General features: G+C 41.1%; 1 protein-coding gene across 4 annotated transcripts in view; it reads right to left on the bottom strand.

Moving 5' to 3' along the window:
• Positions 1-25,103, bottom strand: part of xrcc4 (X-ray repair complementing defective repair in Chinese hamster cells 4) — a 442,595-nt gene that overhangs the window by 274,101 nt on the left and 143,391 nt on the right. For all 4 annotated transcript variants that reach the window (XM_039759286.1, XM_039759284.1, XM_039759287.1 and 1 more), the window contains exon 6: positions 10,697-10,812. In XM_039759286.1, coding sequence (XP_039615220.1) covers positions 10,697-10,812 — 116 coding nt within the window. The remainder of the gene's footprint in view (positions 1-10,696; positions 10,813-25,103) is intronic.

The following is a 25,103-nucleotide window of genomic DNA, read 5'->3' as shown; positions in this document are numbered from 1 at the left end:
CTATGTGGTTTTCTGTTATTGATCTCGGAAATGTTTTCTTTTCCATTCCTGTTCACCCCGAATCCCAGTTCTGGTTCTCATCCACTTTTAAAGGGAAGCGCTGGACCTGGACTGTGAGGCTGCAGGGGTATACATAGGCTGTGTGTGTGTGTGTGTGTGTGTGTGTGTGTGTATGGACAAGCATTAGCAAAAAAATTTGGAAGGTTATTGACCAAAGGGGGTAGTGTCCTGGTGCAGTAGGTAGATGATTTGTAGTTATGCTCCGAGGCTCAGAAATAATGCAAAGAAGACAAAAAAGCTTTGTTGGTTTTCCTAGCAGAAAATGGGCACAAGGTGTCCCAGAAAAAGTTGCAACTGGTTGAAAGAAAAATGAAATACCCGAATCATGATTTGACTACAGGGGAATGTGCACTGTCAAATGATACGATTGAGGCTATTAAAATTTTACCTCATCCTACTATAAGGCAGCTTGTTGCCCGTCCTTGGAATCTTAGGATATTGCTGGCAATGGGTTCAAGATTTTGATGAATGGGTATAAGACTGCAGTAGTAACTCAACAACATGTAGATAGACAAAGACCAGTCACAAACTATTCTAAGAAACTGGATCCAGTGGCCACTGCATTCCCGGCCTGTTTGAAAGCAGCTGCTGCAACAATAGGGGCCATATTAGCATGCTCAGATTTTGTTCTCATGAGTCCATTAACTGTTAAGGTACCACATGCTGTACATTCCATCTTAGTACAGACAAGAACATTTCATTAGACAGCTGCTTTGGCAACTTATTATCAAAATGTGTTGCTTTGTCTTGTTAATGTTATGTTCGAATGATGTAATACATTGAATCCTGCCAATGGAAATAGATGGAGAACCACATAATTGTGAACAAAAAATACTAGCAGTCACCAAACCAAGGGATGATTTAAAAGAGACCCCACTAGAAGAATGAGCAACAGTGTTTGTAGATGGGTGTTTCTAGACGATGGAAGCCCGTCCACTAGCTATGCAATTGTGCGGGAATGCACCTGCTGGAAACAGGCAGACTAAAGTCAAATTGATCGTCACAGGCTGCTAAATTGCATGCACTCATACGTGCCTGTCAACTGTTCAAAGGCAAACAAGTGACCATTTACACCAATTCACTGCATGCTTTCAGGGTCTTCCACGACCATGGCTCACTGTGAAAACTAAGGGGTTATAAAACTAGTACTGGAAAACTGATTCAGCATCATGCACTGGTTGAATGCCTTAGATGCCATACAGCTAACAGCAGCAATTGCTGTAGTGAAGTGTTAAGTTCACACGGGGCAAATGAATCCAGTGAGTGAGGGAAATGCGCAAGCAGACATGTGGGCAAAGAAAGCCACCCGGGATCCCACCTCAACACTAACTTCTTTATCCCTACAACAGGAGGAGGAACGAGAGTCACCTGAGGATGTGGTTTTATCTCTACAAACTGTAGACAACAGAAAAGGAGATAAAGACGTGGCAGAAAGAGGGTGCAGAAAAAGATCCTAAAGGAATTTGGATCCATCCATTAACTAAACATCCATTTCTCCCAAAAGCTTCCCTTCCAGATATTGTAAAGGCTGCAAACAGTCAGGACCATGCTTCCAGAGACGCAATGATGGAACAGGTGTAACAATACTGTCACGCCCCGGGGTTTTCCAACTTTGCTGATCAGTAAAATTCTGATTCTGTAAAAGGTGTGAACTTTGCTAAAGATTTGATGTAGGAACAAGATTGCAGGTAAGTCCAGCTGTAACACCAATGCCGGAGGGCCCTTTGAACATCTGCAGATGGATTTTTTTTTTTTTTCTAACTCCGACTCATGGTTATAAATATTGCTTGGTAATCGTAGACATTTTCTCTCTCTGGGTGGAGGTTTTCCCATGCTGGCATGCAGGTACCAAGTCAGTGGCCAAAGCGCTAGTTAAAGAATTCATCCCACATTGCCGCCACTACTGCAAGTACCATCCACAGAATGGTGGGATGGTGAAACATGTAAATTCCACCTTAAAATTAAAATTGGCAAAAACCTTTGAACAAATAGGCCTGTCTTGGACTGATGCATTGCCTGTGGCTGATCTGCGGGGAAGGACTCATCGTCAGATAGGGCTCTTTCCATTTGAGATTCTTACTGGTCGTCCCATGCTAATGTGCTTTCCGCTATGTAAAATTGCAATGGCACCAGCCCAGGTGGAGAGGACCATTCCAGGTGTTGCTTAGCATCCCACATGCCGTGAAGGTTGAAGGACTCCTTTCTTGGGCGCACGTCTCTCACTGTAAAAAGTGGACTGAATTATCAAGCTGTTAATATTTTTTGGACTTTCTGTGCTGGGACTCTCCCAAGTGATTATTCCCTCTTTCCTAGAGGGTAATCTGTGGTATAAGTGGTAGAATGTTACTGTTACACAATTAAGAACAGATTCTTGTTATGCATGTGCCACTGCTAAACCCTATCTCCTAGTTGTGCCCCTTCCCTATAACCAATTCACTTGTGATAATTTTAAGGATGCATACAGCTCTCCCAGTTGCCCTTTCAAGTGTATCTTAATGTCAGGTTAAGTGGCCTGGCAGAATAGAATTGCACTAGAAATGCTCCTAGCTGAAAAGGAAGGATTGTGTGTTGTGTTCAGCAACAGTTGCTGAACTTTAATTCCTAACATCACTGCTCCTAATTGATCCTTTACTACAGCCCTTAAACAAGTTAAAGTCACTCCAAAAAGAATTTACTGATTATGTACCTACCGCACCCACGTAAATTTTTGACTGGTTCCATTCGCTGTTTTCCAACTGAAAAGTGTCCCTTACTCAGTTTGCTATCATGGAGGTACTATTCTTCTTATTGTCTGTCAATTCTTTTGTTGTGCACTTCCATGTGTCCGTTCCCTCATCACCTGTTTTGCGGCACATTAATTCCTTCTTATATCTCCTGAGTAAACAGATCAGAGCGATGATGCCCAATGCTTTAACTATTCCGGACGGATAAAAGAAAAAAAAAAGGGGGGGAAATGTGAAAGAAAATGTGACTGCTTGCAATCTACTAAGGATTAAAAGCTGTTTTTTTATAATGGCAGGTTATTCATACAGGCGTCTGTCATAAGATAAGGTGAGGTAAGCTGAACTTGGGTAACTTTTTTTTTTTTTTAAGGAACAGGTCTGTTAGACACAGGAAAGATCACCTTTCCTTCTTTGGGGCCCCTCTTGACATGTACACAAAAAAGAAATGGCAGAATTGATGAAAGGCTTAGATGCTATTCCATAAGTAAGGGGGAGGGAAGAAAATGAATATTTAAAAGCCAAATGAAACCTGAAAACTTTGCTCTTCTGCTTTGCAAAGCATGAATCCATGTACTCATCTGTGACTGAATAGAGACTGACTGATTGAACTATTCCTGTCGTCCTTAGGGGTTACTTCCACAATGAGTTTGTGCATGGCAATAAATTTCATTGGCAGCTGTAACCCTGAAGGTGGAACTTCAGGTGTCACTCTGGCTCTGTGAACCAATCAGCATAAGTTGCACGGTTTACAAATGTGATAAAATGAGACTAAAATGAGAAAGGCTTGTAGATAGTTGATCAACCAATTTTTTTTTTTGCAATTAATTGTTGGGATGTCCAGCATCTCTAATGATATTGTAATATCTTTCCTGGACCACAGGAAACAGAACCATACTATTGCTTGTTTCAGAAATAAAAGTCTTATTCTCCTTTTAACAAACATCCAAATGAACACAATAAATAAACAACTATTTACAATCCTCCTATTGTTATTGCCATGGGAGATGTGTTTGTTGGGTAATTCGCTTGGTCAGCCTCCTGCTTCTGTTGCATTGGTCTCCTGAAGCCTCAGCGTCACTATTCCAGTGCTACGAGCTCCAAAGTCTGCCCAGCCAACAAGTTTGCTGTCACTCAAACATGAAACTGAGCCCCCATCACTTCAACAACCGATGCTGCTTAAAGAAGAAGTGCACCCGTTCCTGTTGGTGCCCCTCTTTTTATTCCCAATCCCCTCATTTTAGCATCCCAATTGCTGCCTTGAATTGAGCGTAGGAAATGAAACTCTCTGTGCTCACCCCGCCATGGTGCTCTGAGCAGCCCTTACTTGTATACCTCTTTCCAGAAAAACACATGATGCACCCTTTAACCTATGAACCTATGTTTATAGACACACCTAGACTTTACGCGGGCCACTATATAAGTCACTATTGAAAATTCAGCCAGCCACCAGAGAAGTTTGCCGACCTCTGATATAGATCAATTCTGATCAATGGTCGAAGGGAAATATTCTAAATGTCATTTCTTTATGTTGGCACTTTCGGTTCATTTCCCCCTCAGAAATATGTTCACTTTCATTTCTGCTTTGTAATAGTTATTAGCTTAGTGCACCTAAGCAAGTAGTTTTTAATCACAAAGTAATGTATCAATTTCCTGAGATGAATAAAATAAGTATTTACTTCGTGCCAGTGAGCCACAAGAGAAAATGTGAATATGCCCAATCATCATCTGTTCCTGCAAAAAATAAAGAAATTGAAACCAACATTGCCAGTACTGGTAGTGCAGATAAAGTGGAACACGATTCTGGTAATGATAGGCCCTGATTGCTGGATAGCAACTCAGAAAAATTATTACTTCCAGAGAAATGAGTGGCTTTACAAAAAGGATAAAATTTTAAGTTGAAAAGCGTGCAGAGATGTTGAAAGTCAAGGGGTCAGCTAAACCAATGGTAATGAAATGAGTATTCCAGTGGTAAAATCATTATCTTTGGTGAATCTCAAAAACAGCAACTAATGTCTCTGATTGTGTGCTTATTATGACACAAAACAGCACAAAAAATCAAGTTAGAAGCTAAAAATGAAGCATTGGAAAAATTATGCTAGAAAACTCTGTCTTGTGATAAAGATATTATGGGTAAAGTTTTTCAAACTGCTTTTAAAGTAGCTAAAAAGAATCAAGCATTTAATAACATTGAAGATGTATTAAAAATTCAGGAAGTTCATGGTATACAGTAGATATAGGACATATACTTCACTCCACCAATGCCTGCATTAATGTAATAAACCATATCGGAAATGAAATGAGGAACACTTTAATCAATCAAATTATGAATTGTAAAAATAAACTTTTACTGTCAGCAGTAAAAGTACTTTAATTGTTTATGTTCATGTGGTTCTTCCAAAACATTCAGGTCTAGTGAATCTTTTCCTCAATTCAACTGAGCTTTATCTGTCATCAATCATCTAGAACACCTTGGAATGTCACTGGATTATTTAAAGATCACTTGTTGTCTGTCACTTGTGATGGTGTTGCAGTGATGTTTTGGTGTGTGTAGTGTTGCTAGGAAGTTGCTGCAAGATTTATTTCCTGGTGTTATTTTATGGCATTGTGCTAACCATCGTCTGGAGTTGTAGTTGTAGTTGGAGTACATTGTCTGTGGGTGATACAGTGAATAGTGTGGCTGGGGTAAACAGGTTTAAGAATTTTAAGGACAAACTTCATATGATCTACCATCTTCTCCGAAGAATGCAAGGGAATTACATGAGTAAGCTGCTTCATTACAATTGCAAACCCTGAAAATTGGAAGAATCTTGAATACTCGCTGGGTAGCATAAAACCTCCATTCAGTTAATGCAGTGTGGTAAGATTATCCAGCACTAGTTCATCACTTGCATCAAGCACAGAAAGATATTACAAGAAGCAAAACAGAGTGCTGTCTTTATGAGGGGTTGCTGAATAAAATCAGATCACATGAGTTTACAGTAGATTTGGGATTGATATGTAATGCTCTTCAAGAACTAAATGATTTGAGTTTGGACTTGCAAGAAGTAATATCAACTTATATACTGCTGACAAGAAGATAAGAAGCACAATGCAAGTATTTCAAGAAAGATTTGGAAATACTGGTCCATATTACAGTAGTCTCTCCAAAGTACGGAATATATTCAGAGGTACTGAACTCCACAATACTGGCTAAAACAAACTCAGCTGTCCTTTAAATCCAGGCAGTTTCTATAAAACTTTGACGGATTCCTTTGAAAAAAAGATTGCTAGGAGGAGCAGATGCTGATTTGCCTGACTGTGCTGAAGTGTTAGACCCATATTACTGTCCAGAAAAACAGAAATGGTAAATTACATTTGGAGAGATTAAAAATTGGCAAAAAAGTTTCATCTAAACAAAAGAGAGGTGATTTGTGGTTTTTATGAATATCTTCGAGAAAGTAAAATGCCAGAAAGACTATTTTCTCTAACATACACTTTAAACACCATTGCTATATTATCAATGTGAAAAAAGGATTTTCTCAGAGGAATCTGATAGTCACCCCATTAAGATCAAGAGAAGCAGAGGGAGCATCAGAAGGTATGTCGAAAGTATGGAAGTTCATATAAAATGCTGTTCATAGAAAAGTTGATGACCCCCCACGTTTTTTCTTAGAAAAAAAGCATTGTGTGTGTGTATATATATATATATATATATATATATATATATATATATATATATATATACACATATATATATATATATATATATTGTGAACTCGGCCCCGGACACAGACAGACGGACATCTTAAGTTCACCCAACACACTTTTATTTACAATATTTACACCAAGTTAACATGCACTCACACCCCAGTGCCTCTTGCACCGCTTCCCCCAATGTCCAGGCCACACAGTCCTGTGCCTCTCTTTCCTTTGACCGCCTCCCGTCCTCTCTCCAGTTCCGTCCTCTTCCACCCGACTTCCACTCAGCTCATCATCTGGGAGCTCCCACAGTCCTTTTATATTCCCTGACCCGGAGGTGTTCCTGCCCAACAGTCCACAAGTCCTTATTCCTTCCGGGTCAGGGTAAACAGTCCTTTTCTTCAACCCGGGAGCACGTCATTTCTTCCTGTCACGTGACCGTGACGCACTCCCGGGTTATAGGGCACATAAGACCCTGCGAGCCCCTACAGCGACGCCTGGTGGCCCCCAAGGTATCCAGCAGGGCTGTGTACAAACACTACATAGTCCATGATGCCCTGCTGGAACTCGGGGCATGATCATGCTGTCGGGAGAGCTCCTCCTGGCGGCCTGGGGTTGAGGGCCAAAGTGAAATGCCGGCAATCCACCACAATATATATATAGTGGCACGCGGCTGGGGGTGGTACCCAGCCAGGACGCCCAGGAGGACCGGAGGAGCGCTTGTGCATCCTCCAGACTACAAGGTGGCGACCGCCCTGGTTGTGTTGGGGGCCACGGGTGCAGATCAGTGGGGGAAGAGGATCAGGGACACCCGGAGGACTTCCGGGTACACAGCCGGTGCTTTCGCCACACGGGGTGTGTCCGCAGTGCCTTATCTGAAAGCACCTGGAGCCCATCCAGGGGTGAATAAAAGAGACCGCCTCCCTTCACAGAACGGCTGGAGTTGGGTGGAAGAGGACGGAGCTTGGAGGAGAGGAATGGAGGCAGTCTGAAGACTGTGAAAGGCATTGCATTGGCCAGGACTTAAAGGGGTGATTGGTGCTGAGGCACTGGGTTTGTGCTCACTTAATTGTAAATAATAACTGTAAATAAACGTGTGTGTGGTGAAACAACAAGTCTGCCTGTCTGTGTCCGGGCTGTACCCCCACAATACACAGTATATATAATAGTGTCACACATTTGTGATTAGGAGGCAGTCAAAAAGCCTGCAGGGGAGTGAAATATCGCGAGACAATGGGTTGATTTGCAGTACTAATGCCTCTCTCTCTCTCTTTCTTCAGACCAAAACAAGAAAAACTACATCTATACCTTATTTCAGAGTTCCAAGACGGCCGCCAAAACGTCACTTCTGGCATCATCTGATGATGTTGCTTCTGACTCCGACCAATGTCGACACTTCCAGTCTCCAGAAGATAATGTCTCTTCCACCACTACATCAATTCTAGTCACTTATGATGACGTCGTACCCGTCTGCCCATTTCGATGTAATTTCCTGCCAACTCACTTCCGTCCATCATTATGTCCTTGTATAAAAAGCCATCATTTGTAAATACTCATTGTCATCTGCTGTAAAAGTATTTGATCCTCATTTTTGACTTGTTTTTCTTTTGTCCTGTAAACATTATACGGGGACGGTCCCCAACTCTCTTTCCTTTGTGGAACTTGTTCATTACAATACACACATCTCTATATAAATAAAATCCAATGTCTGTCCGCTTTTCATGAGAGAACAACTTAACGGATTTAGATTGAGTTTTTTCTATAATTTGCTTGAACATTCCAGTTGACTTTGACGACTTCTCTCATCGTGCTAAGAATCATAGTTCACTTGCGGCAGTGATTTATAAGTGCAAAGAGAAAGGCAAAATTAATCAATTAGTGCTCAAATTAGCTGACACACTGTCTTGGATTTACATGTCAATAAATACCATTTTAGAACACAATGAGTGAGTTCAACCTTTATATCCTCGCCCCTGATAACAACAATAAAATATTGTTTATCAAGAAGCCTGCAGATAGGAAACCTAGCAATATGAATTTTAATCAATACAAATTACATTCTTTTAATTGAAGTTTGTCCTGTTTCACTAGTATGTGGGTGGAGCCACGGGTGACAGCTAGTAAATATATACAGGTATATATATATATATATATATATATATATATATATATATATATATATATATATATATATCTACTCACCTAAAGGATTATTAGGAACACCATACTAATAAGGTGTTTGACCCCCTTTTGCCTTCAGAACTGCCTTAATTCTACGTGGCCTTGATTCAATAAGGTGCTGAAAGCATTCTTTAGAAATGTTGGCCCATATTGATAGGATAGCATCTTGCAGTTGATGGAGATTTGTGGGATGCACCACATCCCAAAGACGCTCTATTGGGTTGAGATCTGGTGACTGTGGGGGCCATTTTAGTACAGTGAACTCATTGTCATGTTCAAGAAACCAATTTGAAATGATTCGAGCTTTGTGACATGGTGCATTATCCTGCTGGAAGTAGCCATCAGAGGATGGGTACATGGTGGTCATGAAGGGATGGACATGGTCAGAAACAATGCTCAGGTAGCCCGTGGCATTTAAATGATGCCCAATTGGCACTAAGGGGCCTAAAGTGTGCCAAGAAAACATCTCCCACACCATTACACCACCACCACCAGCCTGCACAGTGGTAACAAGGCATGATGGATCCATGTTCTCATTCTGTTTACGCCAAATTCTGACTCTACCATTTGAATGTCTCAACAGAAATCAAGACTCATCAGAACAGGCAACATTTTTCCAGTCTTCAACTGTCCAATTTTGGTGAGCTTGTGCAAATTGTAGCCTCTTTTTCCTATTTGTAGTGGAGATGAGTGGTACCCGGTGGAGTCTTCTTCTGTTGTAGCCCATCCGCCTCAAGGTTGTGTGTGCTGTGGCTTCACAAATGCTTTTCTGCATACCTCAGTTGTAACGAGTGGTTATTTCAGTCAAAGTTGCTCTTCTATCAGCTTGAATCAGTCGGCCCATTCTCCCCTGACATCTAGTATCAACAAGGCATTTTCGCCCACAGGACTGCCGCATACTGGATGTTTTTCACTTTTCACACCATTCTTTGTAAACCCTAGAAATGGTTGTGCATGAAAATCCCAGTAACTGAGCAGATTGTGAAATACTCAGACCGGCCCGTCTGGCACCAACAACCATGCCACGCTCAAAATTGTTTAAATCACCTTTCTTTCCCATTCTGACATTCAGTATGGAGTTCAGGAGATTGTCTTGACCAGGACCACACCCCTAAATCCATTGAAGCAACTGCCATGTGATTGGTTGATTAGATAATTGCATTAATGAGAAATTGAACAGGTGTTCCTAATAATCCTTTAGGTGAGTGTATATATATATAGCAAAACTGATAGTGTCATTTCTCAATGTAGTTTCCACCTTTCTCAATGCACTTGCGCCACCTGGCTGGAAGTGCCTGGATTCAAACAGAATAAAAGGTTTTGTCTTGTCCTGTTCCACCCCCCACCTAGGGTGCTTAATGGGTTAAGCAGCACTGCCCGCAGGGTGGCACATGAGTTGTTTTTCCATAGGGATGGCCTGTTAGGCTCTGTAGGTGCTGCTAAGTGGAGCTATCGGGAGGCGGTGACAGGGTGGTCCCACCTATCCTTAAAGTGCTTACTGGAGTAAGAGTCTGAGTGAATATGTCTGGGGTCTTGGGGTCTGAAACATACACTAGTGGTCATAACAGTAATCAGGTTTTTAAAGGGAAACTTAATTTATGTAACTGCATATAATTGTTGTGTATATGGGATCCTTTAAAAATGTAAAGTTTTAATTTTGCTTAAAATTTATAAATTTTACCTGAAACAACTGTCTGACTACAGATTATTCTAATGAAATAGTGCTTTAATCTATATAAACAAATAGCATAATGAAAATACACAATATAATCCAGCAACTGTTGTCACCACTCGTTGCAGACTCAATTAGAAAAGTAATAATCTAAAACTTTATTTACAATAATTACTTTTGTATTTCTAGGTCACAAAAAGAAAAAGACTTTGGAGTTCTTCCCAGAAGCCCTTTAGTCAAATCCTGTTTGTAATTTTGTGTAGTAACAAGCAGCTTTTTCATAAGGAAATAATTAATTCTGGTTTGGCTCAGCTGTGGTCCACCCTTGCACAGATATCTGGCCATAATTTCTCCTTGAAAGGACAAAGAGCTTTTATCTTACCTCTGGCTGATGTGGTGGGTTGGGAACAATCATTGTTTTCTGTATTTTCTTCATCAGTGCTTCCCTCATAATCATCTTCTGGCACAATTTCCTTCTGAAATGTGGTAGTCCCATCACTGTCAAAAAAAAAAAAAAAGCACAAATCCCTATATCAGTAATGTGCCACTTACGGAAAGTAGAAAGTATCAGAGACTATATCAGTAATGTGCCACTTACGGAAAGTAGAAAGTATCAGAGAAAGTCAGGAAAATCTGCATATGAAGAATTCAAAATGTACCTAAATTTAAGGGGTGAACTACTAAAATATTAACTAAAAGCTTTGATCAAGTTGCTTTCATTTCTGTAAAACTGTAGAGTGGTGAAAGGTAACATTTATTTATCTCACAAGAAGAAACCATTTTGATTAGAGTAAGTCATAAGATGTAAAATCTAGTCATGTTAGGACACTAGGAACCACAAAATTAAGCATGGACAGATGAATGGTGTGATCATAATAAAAAATTAATTGCAAACACAACTGAATTATCATAGCATAACTGATTTTGAATAATGTGAAACCATAAAGAAAAAAGCATTACTGAGTTTTTCTAATGATTAACAGATGATCCCCATTCAGTAAATATTAATATTAAACATTATTCTGAGACAATGCTCATCGGCCCTATGCTCCCTCTTCCATTTTGAGAGCCTCTTGCACCCAACATTGTCGATAATCATGACCGGGATGAGCTGAGCAGATGAGGACTAACACACCTAGCAAAGGGATGACTGTTCAGAGCTTTTATTAAAAACAAACAAATAAAACAGTGCCCTAAAGTGAAGTACAGAGTTCTAAAAAAATAAATAACCCAATAAAAGAAAGTGTCTGTAGAGGCTAAAATCCAAAAAATAGAAAATCCATTAAAAACAATGTTAAAAAGAACACAGTGCAGGAAACACGTTTAGAACCACAAGTCCTGGTAACTTCATTTAAAACAGATGCCTCTCCAGCTTATCCTATTTGGATCTTGCAGCTCACAGAGTCATCGACCAACAGGTAAAGACACCCATCTCATCTGGGTCGTGGACCTCACTTTGCCATATATTCATATAGCACTGCAAAATCAATCCAATTACCCTGAATTTCTCACCCATGGCCTGCTCCTGTCGGTGTCTCAAATATTAATTTCTACTTTGTTACTGAATATTACCAACAGTTAAAATAATACTATTGAAAATAAGAAGAGGTTCACAACTTTTGACAGCAATGTCGTTGAATAATGTTGGGAATAACAAAGATTGTGTCAATTAATACAACCAATTATATAATTATTAATAATATGAGTGGTTAATGCCTGATCACACTGTAATGCCCCGTGTGCTCTGCAACCTTAGCACTGCCTTCTTCCAAGAACATATACAGTCAGAACTGAGAATGTACCAGAGTGAAGGAGCAAACAAGCATGAGATGAACTTCTTAAAAGTAGTAACAGTTTATTCAAATTAAAGAGCATTTATAAATATGCAAACAGTTCAATTAAAAAACAAAATTAAATAAATAAATCTGTAAAGTAATGCCATCAAAAAGCCAATAAAGTGTACCATGGTATTTAAAATCCAAATCAAGTAAATATGTTAAAATCATAATAGAAAAGGTAAAATTACAAATGTTCCTTTTTTCTATTCCTCCATCCTTGTCAAGACTCATGTGTGTCCCACGGACACAGCCTGCCATATCCATTGAATCCACCACTTTAACTGATACCTGCAAACCAGAACTAATAATATTAATACAGTGGAACCTCGGTTTGCGAGCATAATTCGTTCCGAAAACGTGCTCGCAATCCAAAGCACTCGTATATCAAAGCGAATTTCCCCATAAGAAATAATGGAAACTCAGATGATTCGTTCCACAACCCAAAACTATTCATATAAAAATGATTAATACAAAATATAAAGTAAAATGCATAATACAAATTAACCTGCACTTTACCTTTAAAAAGAATCATGGCTGGTGTGAGTTTCTAAACTCATGTGGGATTCCACCCAACGGGACGACATCCGGAAGAGCGTCCCAAAGCAATCACAGTCTCCCAGCGCTGTAGCAGTTCGCCATATAAGCGCATCCAAAAGATTGCAGACATGCTATAAGCGCCTGCCGTCAATGTGTCATACAAGGAACATTATAAAGATCCCGCTACAATAAATAACAGCGCTGTTGCTGTTTCAAGCTGAATAAAGCTGGTGTTAAAGTACTGAGACTCAGCATCGTGTTTTGGGGAGCAAGATGGTGACTCATACTTCACAGCACACACGTGCACGCACGCGCGCACACACACATTCAGTCACAATGCTGTAGTAAACAGTATACGCTCGTACAAATGTTGACTATATGAGTGAGGCACACAGACTCAGACGGAGAATAGGAGATGATTGCCCGAGAGAGAGAGAGAGAGAGAGAGAGAGAGAGAGACGAGCGAGTGAGATAATGAGAGAGAGACGCGGGCGAGCGAGAGAGATAAGGAGAGAGAGAGAGAGAGAGACGCGCTGCGCGTGAGCGAGAGAGATAAGGAGAGAGAGAGAGAGAGAGACGTGTGTGAGAGAGAAGAACCATCAGCTCAGTTGTGATCACATGACACTCAGCAGACAAAGTGTATCCATACTACTCGTATTGCAAGACATCGCTCGTTTATCAAGTCAAAATTTATTACAAATTTTGGCTCATCTTGCAAAACACTCGTAAACCAAGTTACTCGTAAACCGAGGTTCCACTGTAATTCTTTGCATTTATATGGCGCCTTTCTCACTACTCAAAGCGCTCAGCAATTGCAGGTTAAGGGCTCAACAGAGCAGAGTCATTTTTGGCATTTACGGGATTCGAACCGGCAACCTTCCGATTGCCAGTGCAGATCCCTAGCCTCAGAGCTACCACTCAACCTCCATTGGCACCGCAACTCCAAGGGCACTGTGCCATATATCGGATGCTGCTAAATTGGGGCTCCATCCTTCTGCCTGCTCCTGTGGTATCTCTCACCCTCTCACCAGTACCACCTTAGAGCTTCATCAACTGATGAGAGCACAAACATCTCTCAGAACTCCTCCAGATCCTCCATCCTGCTCCCCAAAACTCATCAGCAGTATGGTACTACCCAACTTGTCCTCCCCAGTTTACTTCTCCCAAACTGGAAATTGCTTTCGTTTTTTTCTCCTCAATCTCCTTTCTGCACTAATCCACTCTGTATTATGCACCCTTTTACACTCTGCTGGTGCCTGCTGACTATTGTGTAGATACCAACTGGCAATCATTAATTAACACCACCAAAAGCCAACACTTGCGTGCCACTACACCTCAGCAACAGAGCTTGTCCCACTATTAAAAAGTATAAAACAATTAAAACAATTTGTGCCCCCTTACTTGTTTCATGACAAAGTTTCTGTAAAAACTTAGCTCTTCAATGCAATTTGAAAAACTGTCTCTTTGCAGTACAGCTAACAATATTTTAAGATGCACAATAGAAAATAAAGGCATTTTAAATTTTTAGCCTTGTAATACAAACCTTAAACAAGAAACATAATTTATTTCATACCCATCTGATTTATTACAAATCTATTATTAAACTCCTGATAAATATGATAATTGAAAAAATAAATACAACAAATAACGTGTTACATAGAACCCACCCAAATAAACCCCGATGGCAATAATAAAGATATACTGTAGTGAACCCCAGAAGACGATATGCACTTAATGGTAAATACTAACACACACAGTCTTTAACACGGTCCAGAACCAGCATGCAGATGATAGTGATGAAAGAAATGTCCCCCAGTGAACAGATTCCAGAAAGAAATATAAAGTTTCTCCTATTGTAAATGCAATGGCCTAACAACTTCCAAACCAGAGGAAACTACATGAACAAGCAGGCGCAGCACACAGAACACAATCAAGGAAAGACTACTCCTTGAAGTTATGGTAATTGCAATCCATTTGATTGGTTTGCTGCATCAGTGAAAGTGATGTACAGTAGTAACACACAAACACACACGATTATCCTGATCTCCTCTCTACTTCTTACAACTTCCTGTTTAAACCCTCATCACATTTCTTCGAGCAGCCCCAGAGTGAACAACCAAAACTGATTAGTGGTACAGTGATCCCGAGGAGGCTGGTAATTTAAATACTTTTCAGGTAGTGCTGCTACAAGATTGCACAGCTGGGATGTTGAGCAAGAGGAATCAAGTGTTGTGCTATCATGCAGTGCAGGAGGATTGTTGACACTGCACTTCTGTGCAGTGATTTGACCATTACTCGTAGGCTGGCAAATCTTCTTGTGTGGAGCTGCATATGTAGTGGTCCCTTGGATGTCTTTCTTAATAAACTGACTATGCAACCATTGTTCTATGTCTCTCATCTCTGGTCGATGGCTGCCCTGCAATGCCACTACAATTTGCCTCATGCTTTGTCTATGCAGTCTTGGCACCAACTTGCTTTATACTCCTCATGTGGCGATAGTGGCACTGTGACCTGTCACACTTTATCCAGTTCTCTAGGGCTGATCCAAGTCATGCTCATTAACAAAGCCCTGGTGGCAGCCATGTACTCAGGTCAATGGACCTTAGCAGACAGAGAAGCATTTCCAATGTTGTGAAGCTGTAGAGGCAACAGTCTTGTGTGTCTCAGCCTTGAAACTCCCCCATTAACCCCTCAAAACAGCCCAGCAAATCCATTAACGTCTCTGCTATACTTTCCAAAATTGGACTGTAGTTCTTATCCTGTTCCTGCTTCTGACACTAGTGTAGCACCTTGTAGTGCTTACCCACACTGACATAACTAATTTAAACTCATTTCATCACTCTTTCAGATATCTTTCTGTCCTTATAAGAATGGTTAGCTGTAGCCGTATTAGGTTTACATCGCAGATCTGTAGCAAACTTTCTATTTTTATATGCTTACCTGTTGTTGGCACTAGAGCTATTTATTTGAATGATGGAGTGCCAGATAATACTATAACTGACTTAGCACTGATGTCATCCCCATCTGATATCAGTACCATCACAGAACACAGTATTGTGATTAATTTTGGGCAGTGCTTCAAGTGGACTGATATTCACTAGTATATACAGTAAATGTAGAATTGGTACCTCTTCCGATTTCAGCATGTTTCCAGCACCTCTTCGGAAATCTTAACACAATATCCCCACCTACACTTTTAATTGACCATCTTTGTTTCTCAACAATCTATACTTCAACTGATTGGCACCTTTTCTTAGCATACAAGTGAGTACTGGCACCTCTTCAGAAACTTTCACAGGGAACTAATCCACACCACCCCACCTTGCATTTCGATTGACTGGCATTATACTGTGATGATCTATATTTCAATGTACTGGGACCTTTTCTTAGCATAATAGTGAGTATCAGCACCTCTTCAGAAATCCATCCATCCATCCATTATCCAACCCGCTATATCCTAACTACAGCATCACAGGGGTCTGCTGGAGCCAATCCCAGCACATGGAGTATTATCCTAACTATTTGATTGAATATTGGTGTATTGCCATAAACAGAGTACCACCAGTAACTTGGTTCCACTTCAAGCAATTATTTTGAGCCCCTGGAGGCTGTAGGGACATGGTCAGCAAACAAGGTTAGCCCATGCATAAATCTGGCCATGGCCTGATAATCTAACACAGTAACAACATATCCTTAACAGGACAATGTATAAAGTTTTGCTTTACAAAATACATTATAAAGAATTTTGGAATAAGCCCTATCTTTACATGCAATGAAGGCATTCTTAGTCCCTTACACCCAAATGTCCTTCTAAACACTTGCTCAAAATAGATAGATAGACCATGGAACTGGAAGAGGTACTGGGTATGAAACATCATTCTCTCCCTGTTATTGATGTACCCCACTCTTAATCAGCAGTCCTAAACAGTGTCTCTTCCATACAGTGCCATGTGCTTTGTGTCTGACAGCTTTAAAAAAACAGTAAGTAATTGTAAGTATTGTTTTTCCAAAACAATGTACTTAAATCTGATAACAAAGAGAAAGCAAGACACATGGAAAATTTGTTCTCTATATATCTTAAAGGCGATATAAAAGCCAATAAAATTGTGTTTGGGAGGAAGCCCAGTTCATCATCTGGCAGTTTACTCATCATTATGGTATAAAATCCTTCTTATCTTATTTTGTTGCTTACCAAACAGTCAGTCCGTTCATTGTAAACGGCAAGCTTGTACTTGCATGAATTTAGCAATGTAAAGAAACATGTAGCAACATCTATGGGAAATGCCATGGACCTGCAAACTGCCTATAGGCAAATAACATTGAGTTTTTAAAACAGAAAGAAAGGGAAACAGTGAAAAATAGAGGAAAAAAAATCTTCAAATGATGAGAGTCTAGCAGTCACCCGAATATAGGGTAATTGCAGTTTCAAGGCCACAGGTGTTATGCTGAAAAACGTAAAAGTGCATAAATAACATAAAACCCACAAAAATGGATTAATATTTTTGTGTATGCTTATGTAGCAAGATATACCTGAAAGGCTGGGGTGAATTAAAATGAAGAATGATATGCCCCCATAAGCACTTTGTTCCTTTTTAACACCAATTGCATCCTATTCATAAACATGTAAGGGATGCAGAACAAGCAGTTCAAGTTAGCAGATCATACAGTTCACAAATAAAATATGCATAAACTGGATGAGGCAAAAAAAAAAAAAACACATCATGAAGAAATGTTCAATAAACACACATACTGTACATAGCAGAAAATTGTATGTATGGAATTATGTCCTAAAAATAGTTAGAAACGTCTCTATATGAAATTAGTTTGGATAATAAATGGTTTGCTCTCATTGAAACTTTTTAAGTACCGGTAATTATTTCATTTTCTTTCTAGATATGTTTATGAGACAATATACCATTCTACTTCATAAGGTGAAATTATGGTTGCACAATTCAGAACACTTTGTTGTTCTCATTTTCCCCTTTGATTCCAAGTCTTTGTTATGAATGTCTGAACTCCAAGCCTGGAGGGTCTCATTGGCTATAGAAATAGAGTAGCTAGTACAGGAAACTTGGAAGGCTGTCATCATTTTTATTTTTAAAAATCAAGCTCTGATTTTAATTGATTTATTACTTATTGATCTAAAATCTACTTACTATGAAAACTTCACATTCATACATATATTTAGGCAAGATATTAGCTCACCGTATTTTACTCAGAGAACTTTATTGTGAATAATCCATATAGTAGCAAATAAAGCTCTTTCTAATTAAATTCTTTTCAAACATAAAACCATTCTGAATAGCAAGTGGAGGTACAAATCAGTTTGCTCTCTAAAGTAGCAGCTGATATAATATAATAAGACACCTCTTTTGTGTGAACATTACATTGGGTTTGATTTTCATTTAGTATATAGACAGGCTAGATATCAAAAGTCTGTGTCTCATATACAAAAGATATGAGAATAAAATGCATATATTGTTAAATATTATATTTTGATTAATCCTGCATGCAGTCTTAGTACAGGTTGCAAAGAATCAAGGCATTAATTAAGCAAGTATTCCAATTCAAAACACAAGTTTCCTCATATAATTAGATTAAATTCAAGACACAGTACTTGTAGTGGGCTTAATTGGTGGCATGAAGACTCTGATACAATGTATGCTGTTTAATGTAAATATACATTTTGTTTGTTAATCAGATCTTTCTAAAGTAAATAAATGTGTTGTACTTTGAAAAACCTCCTATGCATGTGGTAAAAAGATGCAGTTTTAATGAAGATGTGAAAATATGCCATATTAATGGAAATGGAACTCACAATTTAGGGCATGGAAGCCAAAATCTGTCAGGTGGCAACACTATGAGTTTCAGCATATCAAATATACAGTGTTTTTACATCAATATAATTAAGCAAATTTAATGATCATTTGGGAAAATATAATATACAAAGAACAAATGAAACAGAAGGGTAATTTTTCTAGTAAACATTGTCTTATCAGATTCTAATCCAATGCCAGTGCCATTTTGTCATTAATTATATATTTTTTAAAATTTAATTAGTATCAGATTTTACTTTAATGAAACAGACCAGTTGCAGTTTATCAACTTTAACTGTTACAACATGGAGTTTTACACGTGATAAGTTATTTTAGAATTCAAGTTAGTTAATGTTATGATCTCCTCCTTGAACCGTCACCTTATCGTGGTGGAGGGGTTTGCGTGTCCCAATGATCCTAGGAGCTATGTTGTCCGGGGCTTTATGCCTGGTAGAACCACCAAGGCAAACTGGTCCTAGGTGAGGGATGAGACAAAGAGCGGTTCAATAAACCTCCAATGAAAATAAAACTTGGACAACGTTTTCCCTTGCCGACGCTGGTCACGGGCCCCCTCTGGAGCCAGGCCTGGAGGTGGGGCTCGATGGCGGCGCCTGGTGGCGGGCCTGCACCCATGGGGCTCGGCGGGCACAGCCGAAGAGGTAGCGTGGGCCCTCCTCCCCATGGGCTCACCACCTATGGGAGGGGCCAAGGAGGTTGGGTGCAATGTGAGTTGGGTGGTGGCGAGGCGGGACCTTGGCGGTCTGATCCTCGGCTACAGAAACTGGCTCTTGGGGCGTGGAATGTCACCTCTCTGAAGGGAAGGAGCCTGAGCTAGTGCGCGAGGTGAGAGGTTCGGCTAGATATAGTGGACTCACCTCGACGCACAGCTTGGACTCTGGAACCAATCTCCTTGAGAGGGGCTGGACTCTCTACCACTCTGGAGTTGCCCCCGGTGAGAGGCGCCGAGCAGGTGTGGGCATACTTATTGCCCCGACTGGAGCCTGTGCATTGGGGTTTACCCGGTGGGCGAGAGGGTGGCCTCCCTCCGCCGGGTGGGGAAGGGTCCTGACTGTTGTTTGTGCGTATCGCCGAACAGCAGTTTGGAGTATCCACCCTTTTGGAGTCTCTGGAGGGTTGCTAGAGGGCATACCTTCTGGGGATTCCCTCGTTTTGCTGGGAGACTTCAATGCTCACGTGGGCAATGACAGTGAGACCTGGAAGGGCGTGATTCGGAGGAATGGCCCCGATCTGAACCCGGCGGTGTTTTGTTATTGGACTTCTGTGCTCGTCACGGATTGTCCATAACGAACACCACGTTCAAGCATAAGGGTGTTCATATGTGCACTTGGCACCAGGACACCCTAGGCCTCAGGTCGATGATCGACTTTGTGGTCGTGTCGCCGGACTTGCGGCCATATGTCTTGGACACTCGGGTGAAGAGAGGGGCGAGCTGTCAACTGATCACCACCTGGTGGTGAGTTGGCCGATGGTGGGGAAGATGCGGTCAGACCTGGTAGGCCCAAGCGTGTTGTGAGGGTCTGCTGGGAGCGGCTGGCAGAGTCCCCTGTCAGAAGTAGCTTCAACTCCCACCTCCGGCAGAACTTCAACCCGCCCCGAGGGAGGTGGGGACATTGAGTCGAATGGGCCATGTTCCGTGCCTCTATTGTTGAGGCGGCTGACGGAGCTGTGGCGCAAGGTGGTGGGTGCCTGTCGTGGCGGCAATCCCGAACCCGTTGGTGGACACGGCGGTGAGGGATGCCGTCAAGCTGAAGAAGGAGTCCTATAGGACTTTTTGTCCTGTGGGTCTCTGGAGGCAGCTGATAGGTACCGGCAGGCCAAGCGGACGCGCTTCGGTTGTTGCTGAGGCAAAACTTCGGGCATGGGAGGAGTTTGGAGAGGCCATGGAGAGCGACTCGGACGGCTTCGAGGAGATTCTGGTCCACCGTCCGGCGTCTCAGGAGGGAAGCAGTGCAGTGTCAACACCGTATATAGTGGGGATGGTGCGCTGCTGACCTCAACTCGGGACGTTGTGGGTCGGTGGGAGGAGTACTTCGAAGACCTCCTCAATCCCACTAACATGCCTTCCAATGAGGAAGCAGAGCCTGGGGACTCTGAGGTGGGCTCTCCCATCTCTGGGACTGAAGTCACCGAGGTGGTCAAAAACTCCTTGGTGGCAGGGCCCGGGGTGGATGAGATCGCCGGAGTTCCTTAAGGCTCTGGATGTTGTAGGACTGTCTTGGTTGACACGTCTCTGCAACATCGCATGGACATCGGGACAGTGCCTCTGGATTGGCAGACCGGGGTGGTGGTCCCCTCTTTAAAAGGGGACGGAGGGTGTGTTCCAACTATAGAGGGATCACACTCCTCAGCCTCCCTGGAAAAGTCTATTCGGGGTTCTGGAGAGGAGGGTCCGTCGGATAGTGAACCTCGGATTCAGGAGGAACAGTGTGGTTTTAGTCCTGGTCGCGGAACAGTGGACCAGCTCTTCACCCTTAGCAGAGTCCTGGAGGGTGCATGGGAGTTTGCCCGACCGGTCTACATGTGTTTTGTGGACTTGGAAAAGGCATTCGACCGTGTCCCTCGGGAATCCTGTGGGGGTGCTCGGGAGTATGGGGTACGGACCCCTGATAAGAGCTGTTCGGTCTCTGTACAACCGGTGTCAGAGCTTGGTCCGCATTGCCGGCAGTAAGTCGAGCCCGTTTCCAGTGAGAGTTGGACTCCGCCAGGGCTGCCCTTTGTCACCGATTCTGTTCATAACTTTTATGGACAGAATTTCTAAGCGCAGCCAGGGTGTTGAAGGGGTCGGTTTGGTGGACTCAGGATTGGGTCACTGCTTTTGCAGATGATGTTGTCCTGTTTGCTTCATCAGGCCGTGATCTTCAGCTCTCTCTGGATCGGTTCGCAGCTGAGTGTGAAGCGGCTGGGATGAGAATCAGCACCTCCAAATCCGAGAGCATGGTCCTCAGCCGGAAAAGGGTGGAGTGCCCTCTCAGGGTTGGGGGAGAGATCCTGCCCCAAGTGGAGGAGTTCAAGTATCTCGGGGTCTTGTTCACGAGTGAGGGAAGAATGGAGCGTGAGATCGACAGGCGGATCGGTGCGGCATCCGCAGTGATGCGGGCTCTGCATCGGTCTGTCGTGGTGAAAAGGAGCTGAGCCGTAAGGCAAAGCTCTCAATTTACCAGTCGATCTACCTCCTACCCTCACCTATGGTCATGAGCTATGGGTAGTGACCGAAAGAACGAGATCGCGAATACAAGCGGCTGAAATGAGTTTCCTCCGCAGGGTGTCTGGGCTTTCCCTTAAAGATAGGGTGAGAAGCTCAGTCATCCGGGAGGGGCTCAGAGTAGAGCCGCTGCTCCTCCACATCGAGAGGAGTCAGATGAGGTGGCTCGGGCATCTGATCAGGATGCCTCCTGGACGCCTCCCTGGTGAGGTGTTCCGGGCACGTCCAACCGGGAGGAGGCCCGGGGAAGACCCAGGACACGCTGGAGGGACTATGTCTCCGGCTGGCCTGGGAACGCTTTGGGATTCTCCGGAAGAGCTGGAAGAAGTGGCGGGAGAGGGAAGTCTGGGCCTCTCTGCTTAAGCTGCTGCCCCCGCGACCCGACCTCGGATAAGCGGAAGAGAATGGATGGATGGATGGATAATGTTATGATAGGGAGCACAATTTTCTTTTTCCCAAATGCATTATTTGATTAATTATAGCATTAATAAACCCCATATGGAGACAGAAATCAAATTATCCATTTGGATTAGTTTAATAAAATTGAAGGAAAAAAAGAACCCAGACTCAGTTTAAAATCGAAATATGCAGGTATAACTCCATGTAACAAACTAGAACACATTCGTTATTTATATAACATTTACAAATAATGGTTCGAAAGCAAAAAAAGACATTCCTCTTGTTTCCTACGTCTTTTTATACAATTTAATGTCTTGCATTATATGATGTGTTCTGCTGTTTGATCCTCCCCTTAAAACAGCAGCAATAAAAAAAGACAACTGTTTAACAAAAACAGATGTTCTACAATGTTAAGCGGCCATCTTTACTGCACCTTTTTAAACTGTAAAATGTTACTCTTTACAGTCTTCAGTTTGACAGTTTTAAAGTTGAGTTCCTGAAGAAATCAAGGTTCACATCTCATGAAAACTTTTAACCATTTTAACCGCACATCTGTTCTGTACACAATCTGCTCTGTAAGTGAAAGCTAAATTCCTTATGGCAAACACACAGGATTAAATGTATACATTCTATAGGATTCTAAGAATTACCACTATATTGTTGAACTACAATGTTGTTTAAAAGAAAATAAAATATGATTTTACAAGCTTCTATTTCTTTTCACTTTTCTGCTTCTATTGCAAAATTATGAGAAAATTAGATCAGGTCCATTGTGCTTAGTTTTGTGGTAAGAGAGTCCCTGTTTAATGAGGTCACTTATAACAGTAGCCATGTTACTACTATTAAAGCCATTAGCTATATAGCCAGCCCACCTTAAAAATTACCTTATTTATGTGTATTTTAATTAAAAGAAACAACTAACTTTACTAGGACCTGGAAGAATGTTGAGGGAGACAAGGTACACTTGTAGGAAACAGATTAAAATCAACATGTATGAGTTATTAGGAAATGTTATTTTACAGTAAAAATGCATTTCAAACAGCCCTTATCTAGCAGAGAATAAAATCATATTCTTAAGTAAAAATCATATTAGAATCAATCAAAGTACAGCAAAAATCTAATGGTAAATAGGCTTATTAGTCCCTTTTTCCTTGATGGTTTAACTATTTATATTCACAAAGGGCAACTATACTTCTGCACTGTTGATGAGAACTGTTCATTAACAAAGCACAACATCTTCTAGACTAAAGTCCTAGTCTGGAGACATGAGCTCAACTTTGGCGGAAAGGATTTTTGAATGCCTTCACTTACTTTTTTTCACTTACAATTTACTCCTTAAGTGGTTTGATAATTACATTAACCCATAATTTACACCAAAATAAACATGTCCACATAGCATTAGCATAAGCCTTTCTGCAGTTCAATGCTATAAAAGATAACTTTCTTACGTTTGAACAGCTCTTTTGCGATAATTTCTCAATACTCAAAGGGTAAAGTGCATTATTTGTAATTTTATTTTTATTTTGGGTCTTTATTGTTTGTCATGCCAAGTCACTATCTAATCAGCTTAATCCAGGCCAGGGTTGTGGAGTTGCAGTATCTTATACCAGCTAGCACAGGGCACAAGACAGGAACAAAACCTGGAAAGGACACTAGTTCATCACAAGGTGAACACACCATGCATACAAACAGGCCAATCTAGCATTGCCAATTCACCTAATCTGCAAGTCTCCGCACAGTAGGAAGAAACTGGAGAACCTAGTAGAAACCCATACGGACATGGGAAGAACATGCAGACTCTACAAAGGAAGAACCCAGGATGTCACTGGGCTGCCCACTTTATTGTTTGTTTAGTAAATAAATTAAGCTATCATATTACAATAGTTGTGCATATTCCATATACAGCATAGGGTGTTTTTTCTTGTATTAACATTTATAAATACTGTATGTTGTCCTAAACATATCAACCAGTCTTTCTTCTTTCCCTTAGCCAACATATTCCATCTGCTTTGATTGGCAGCTGTTTCCTCAACTGCTTTCTATTTCATATCCATGGTTTTCAAGTCTTTTTGGAATATTCTTTGCATTGTCTTTTTTTAATCTTTCTTTTTGACAGTTAGGTGGAACCAATCACATGGCTGCATATGCATGATATTGTCCAGGGTGCCTGAGAATATTATAATGACAGTCTTGCAGTTTTCATGTTTTAGATCTTTAGCTCTTTAAGCACTTCCTCATTAGTGACAAGACTGAAGCATATTATCTTGAGGATACGTCAGAGACATCTCTGATGGAAACGTTCAATGTGCTTGCCACTCGTACTGTAGTTTTCCCAAGTTTCTCTGTCATACAAGCACCTCTGGTAAAACTACTGGGCTTTAAAGATGTAATCTGGTTTCTGAGCTAAAACATTTTGAGCTCTATATTTATGTTGTTTTCCAAAATACTACTGATGATTTGTCAGTTCCAGATTTGATATCTTTTTATACATTTAAATCATATGTTAGCACACTACCACAATATATGAAATGATTCCAATAGGTGTTTCACCAACTTTAACCTTAATTGCTCTTGTATCTGTACCAATTTATAATAACTTTATTTTCACTAAACTGACTTTCAGCCCAACCCTCTAATCTGTTTCTACAGGTAGGGAATCAGTCGTTTTAAAGCTTCCTTTAATTTGAATAGTAGGGTAGATTGTCAGTGAATTTTTCACATACACTGTAGAGTTAAATCTATAGCCTTTTGCATGACAAAATTGAATATCAGAACAAACAGGAGGAGAATTATAAAACATCCTTGGTTATATCATTAAAGTAGCTGGAAGGTGAATCTTTCATTTTAATGGTAACCTTTTCGTTGCTGTACATGTCCTTGAACATGGCTACAAACTGCTGAGAAATTCCATAGAAACGTAATATTTTTCAGAACAACTATCTTTGAACAGCGGCACAGTGGCACAGTGGTAGCGCT

This window comes from Polypterus senegalus, chromosome 7, assembly GCF_016835505.1.
Source record: "Polypterus senegalus isolate Bchr_013 chromosome 7, ASM1683550v1, whole genome shotgun sequence".
NCBI classification, from domain to species: Eukaryota; Metazoa; Chordata; class Cladistia; order Polypteriformes; family Polypteridae; genus Polypterus; species Polypterus senegalus.
Note: the sequence above shows the minus strand (reverse complement) of the source record. Positions and strands in the feature narration are given on the sequence as shown.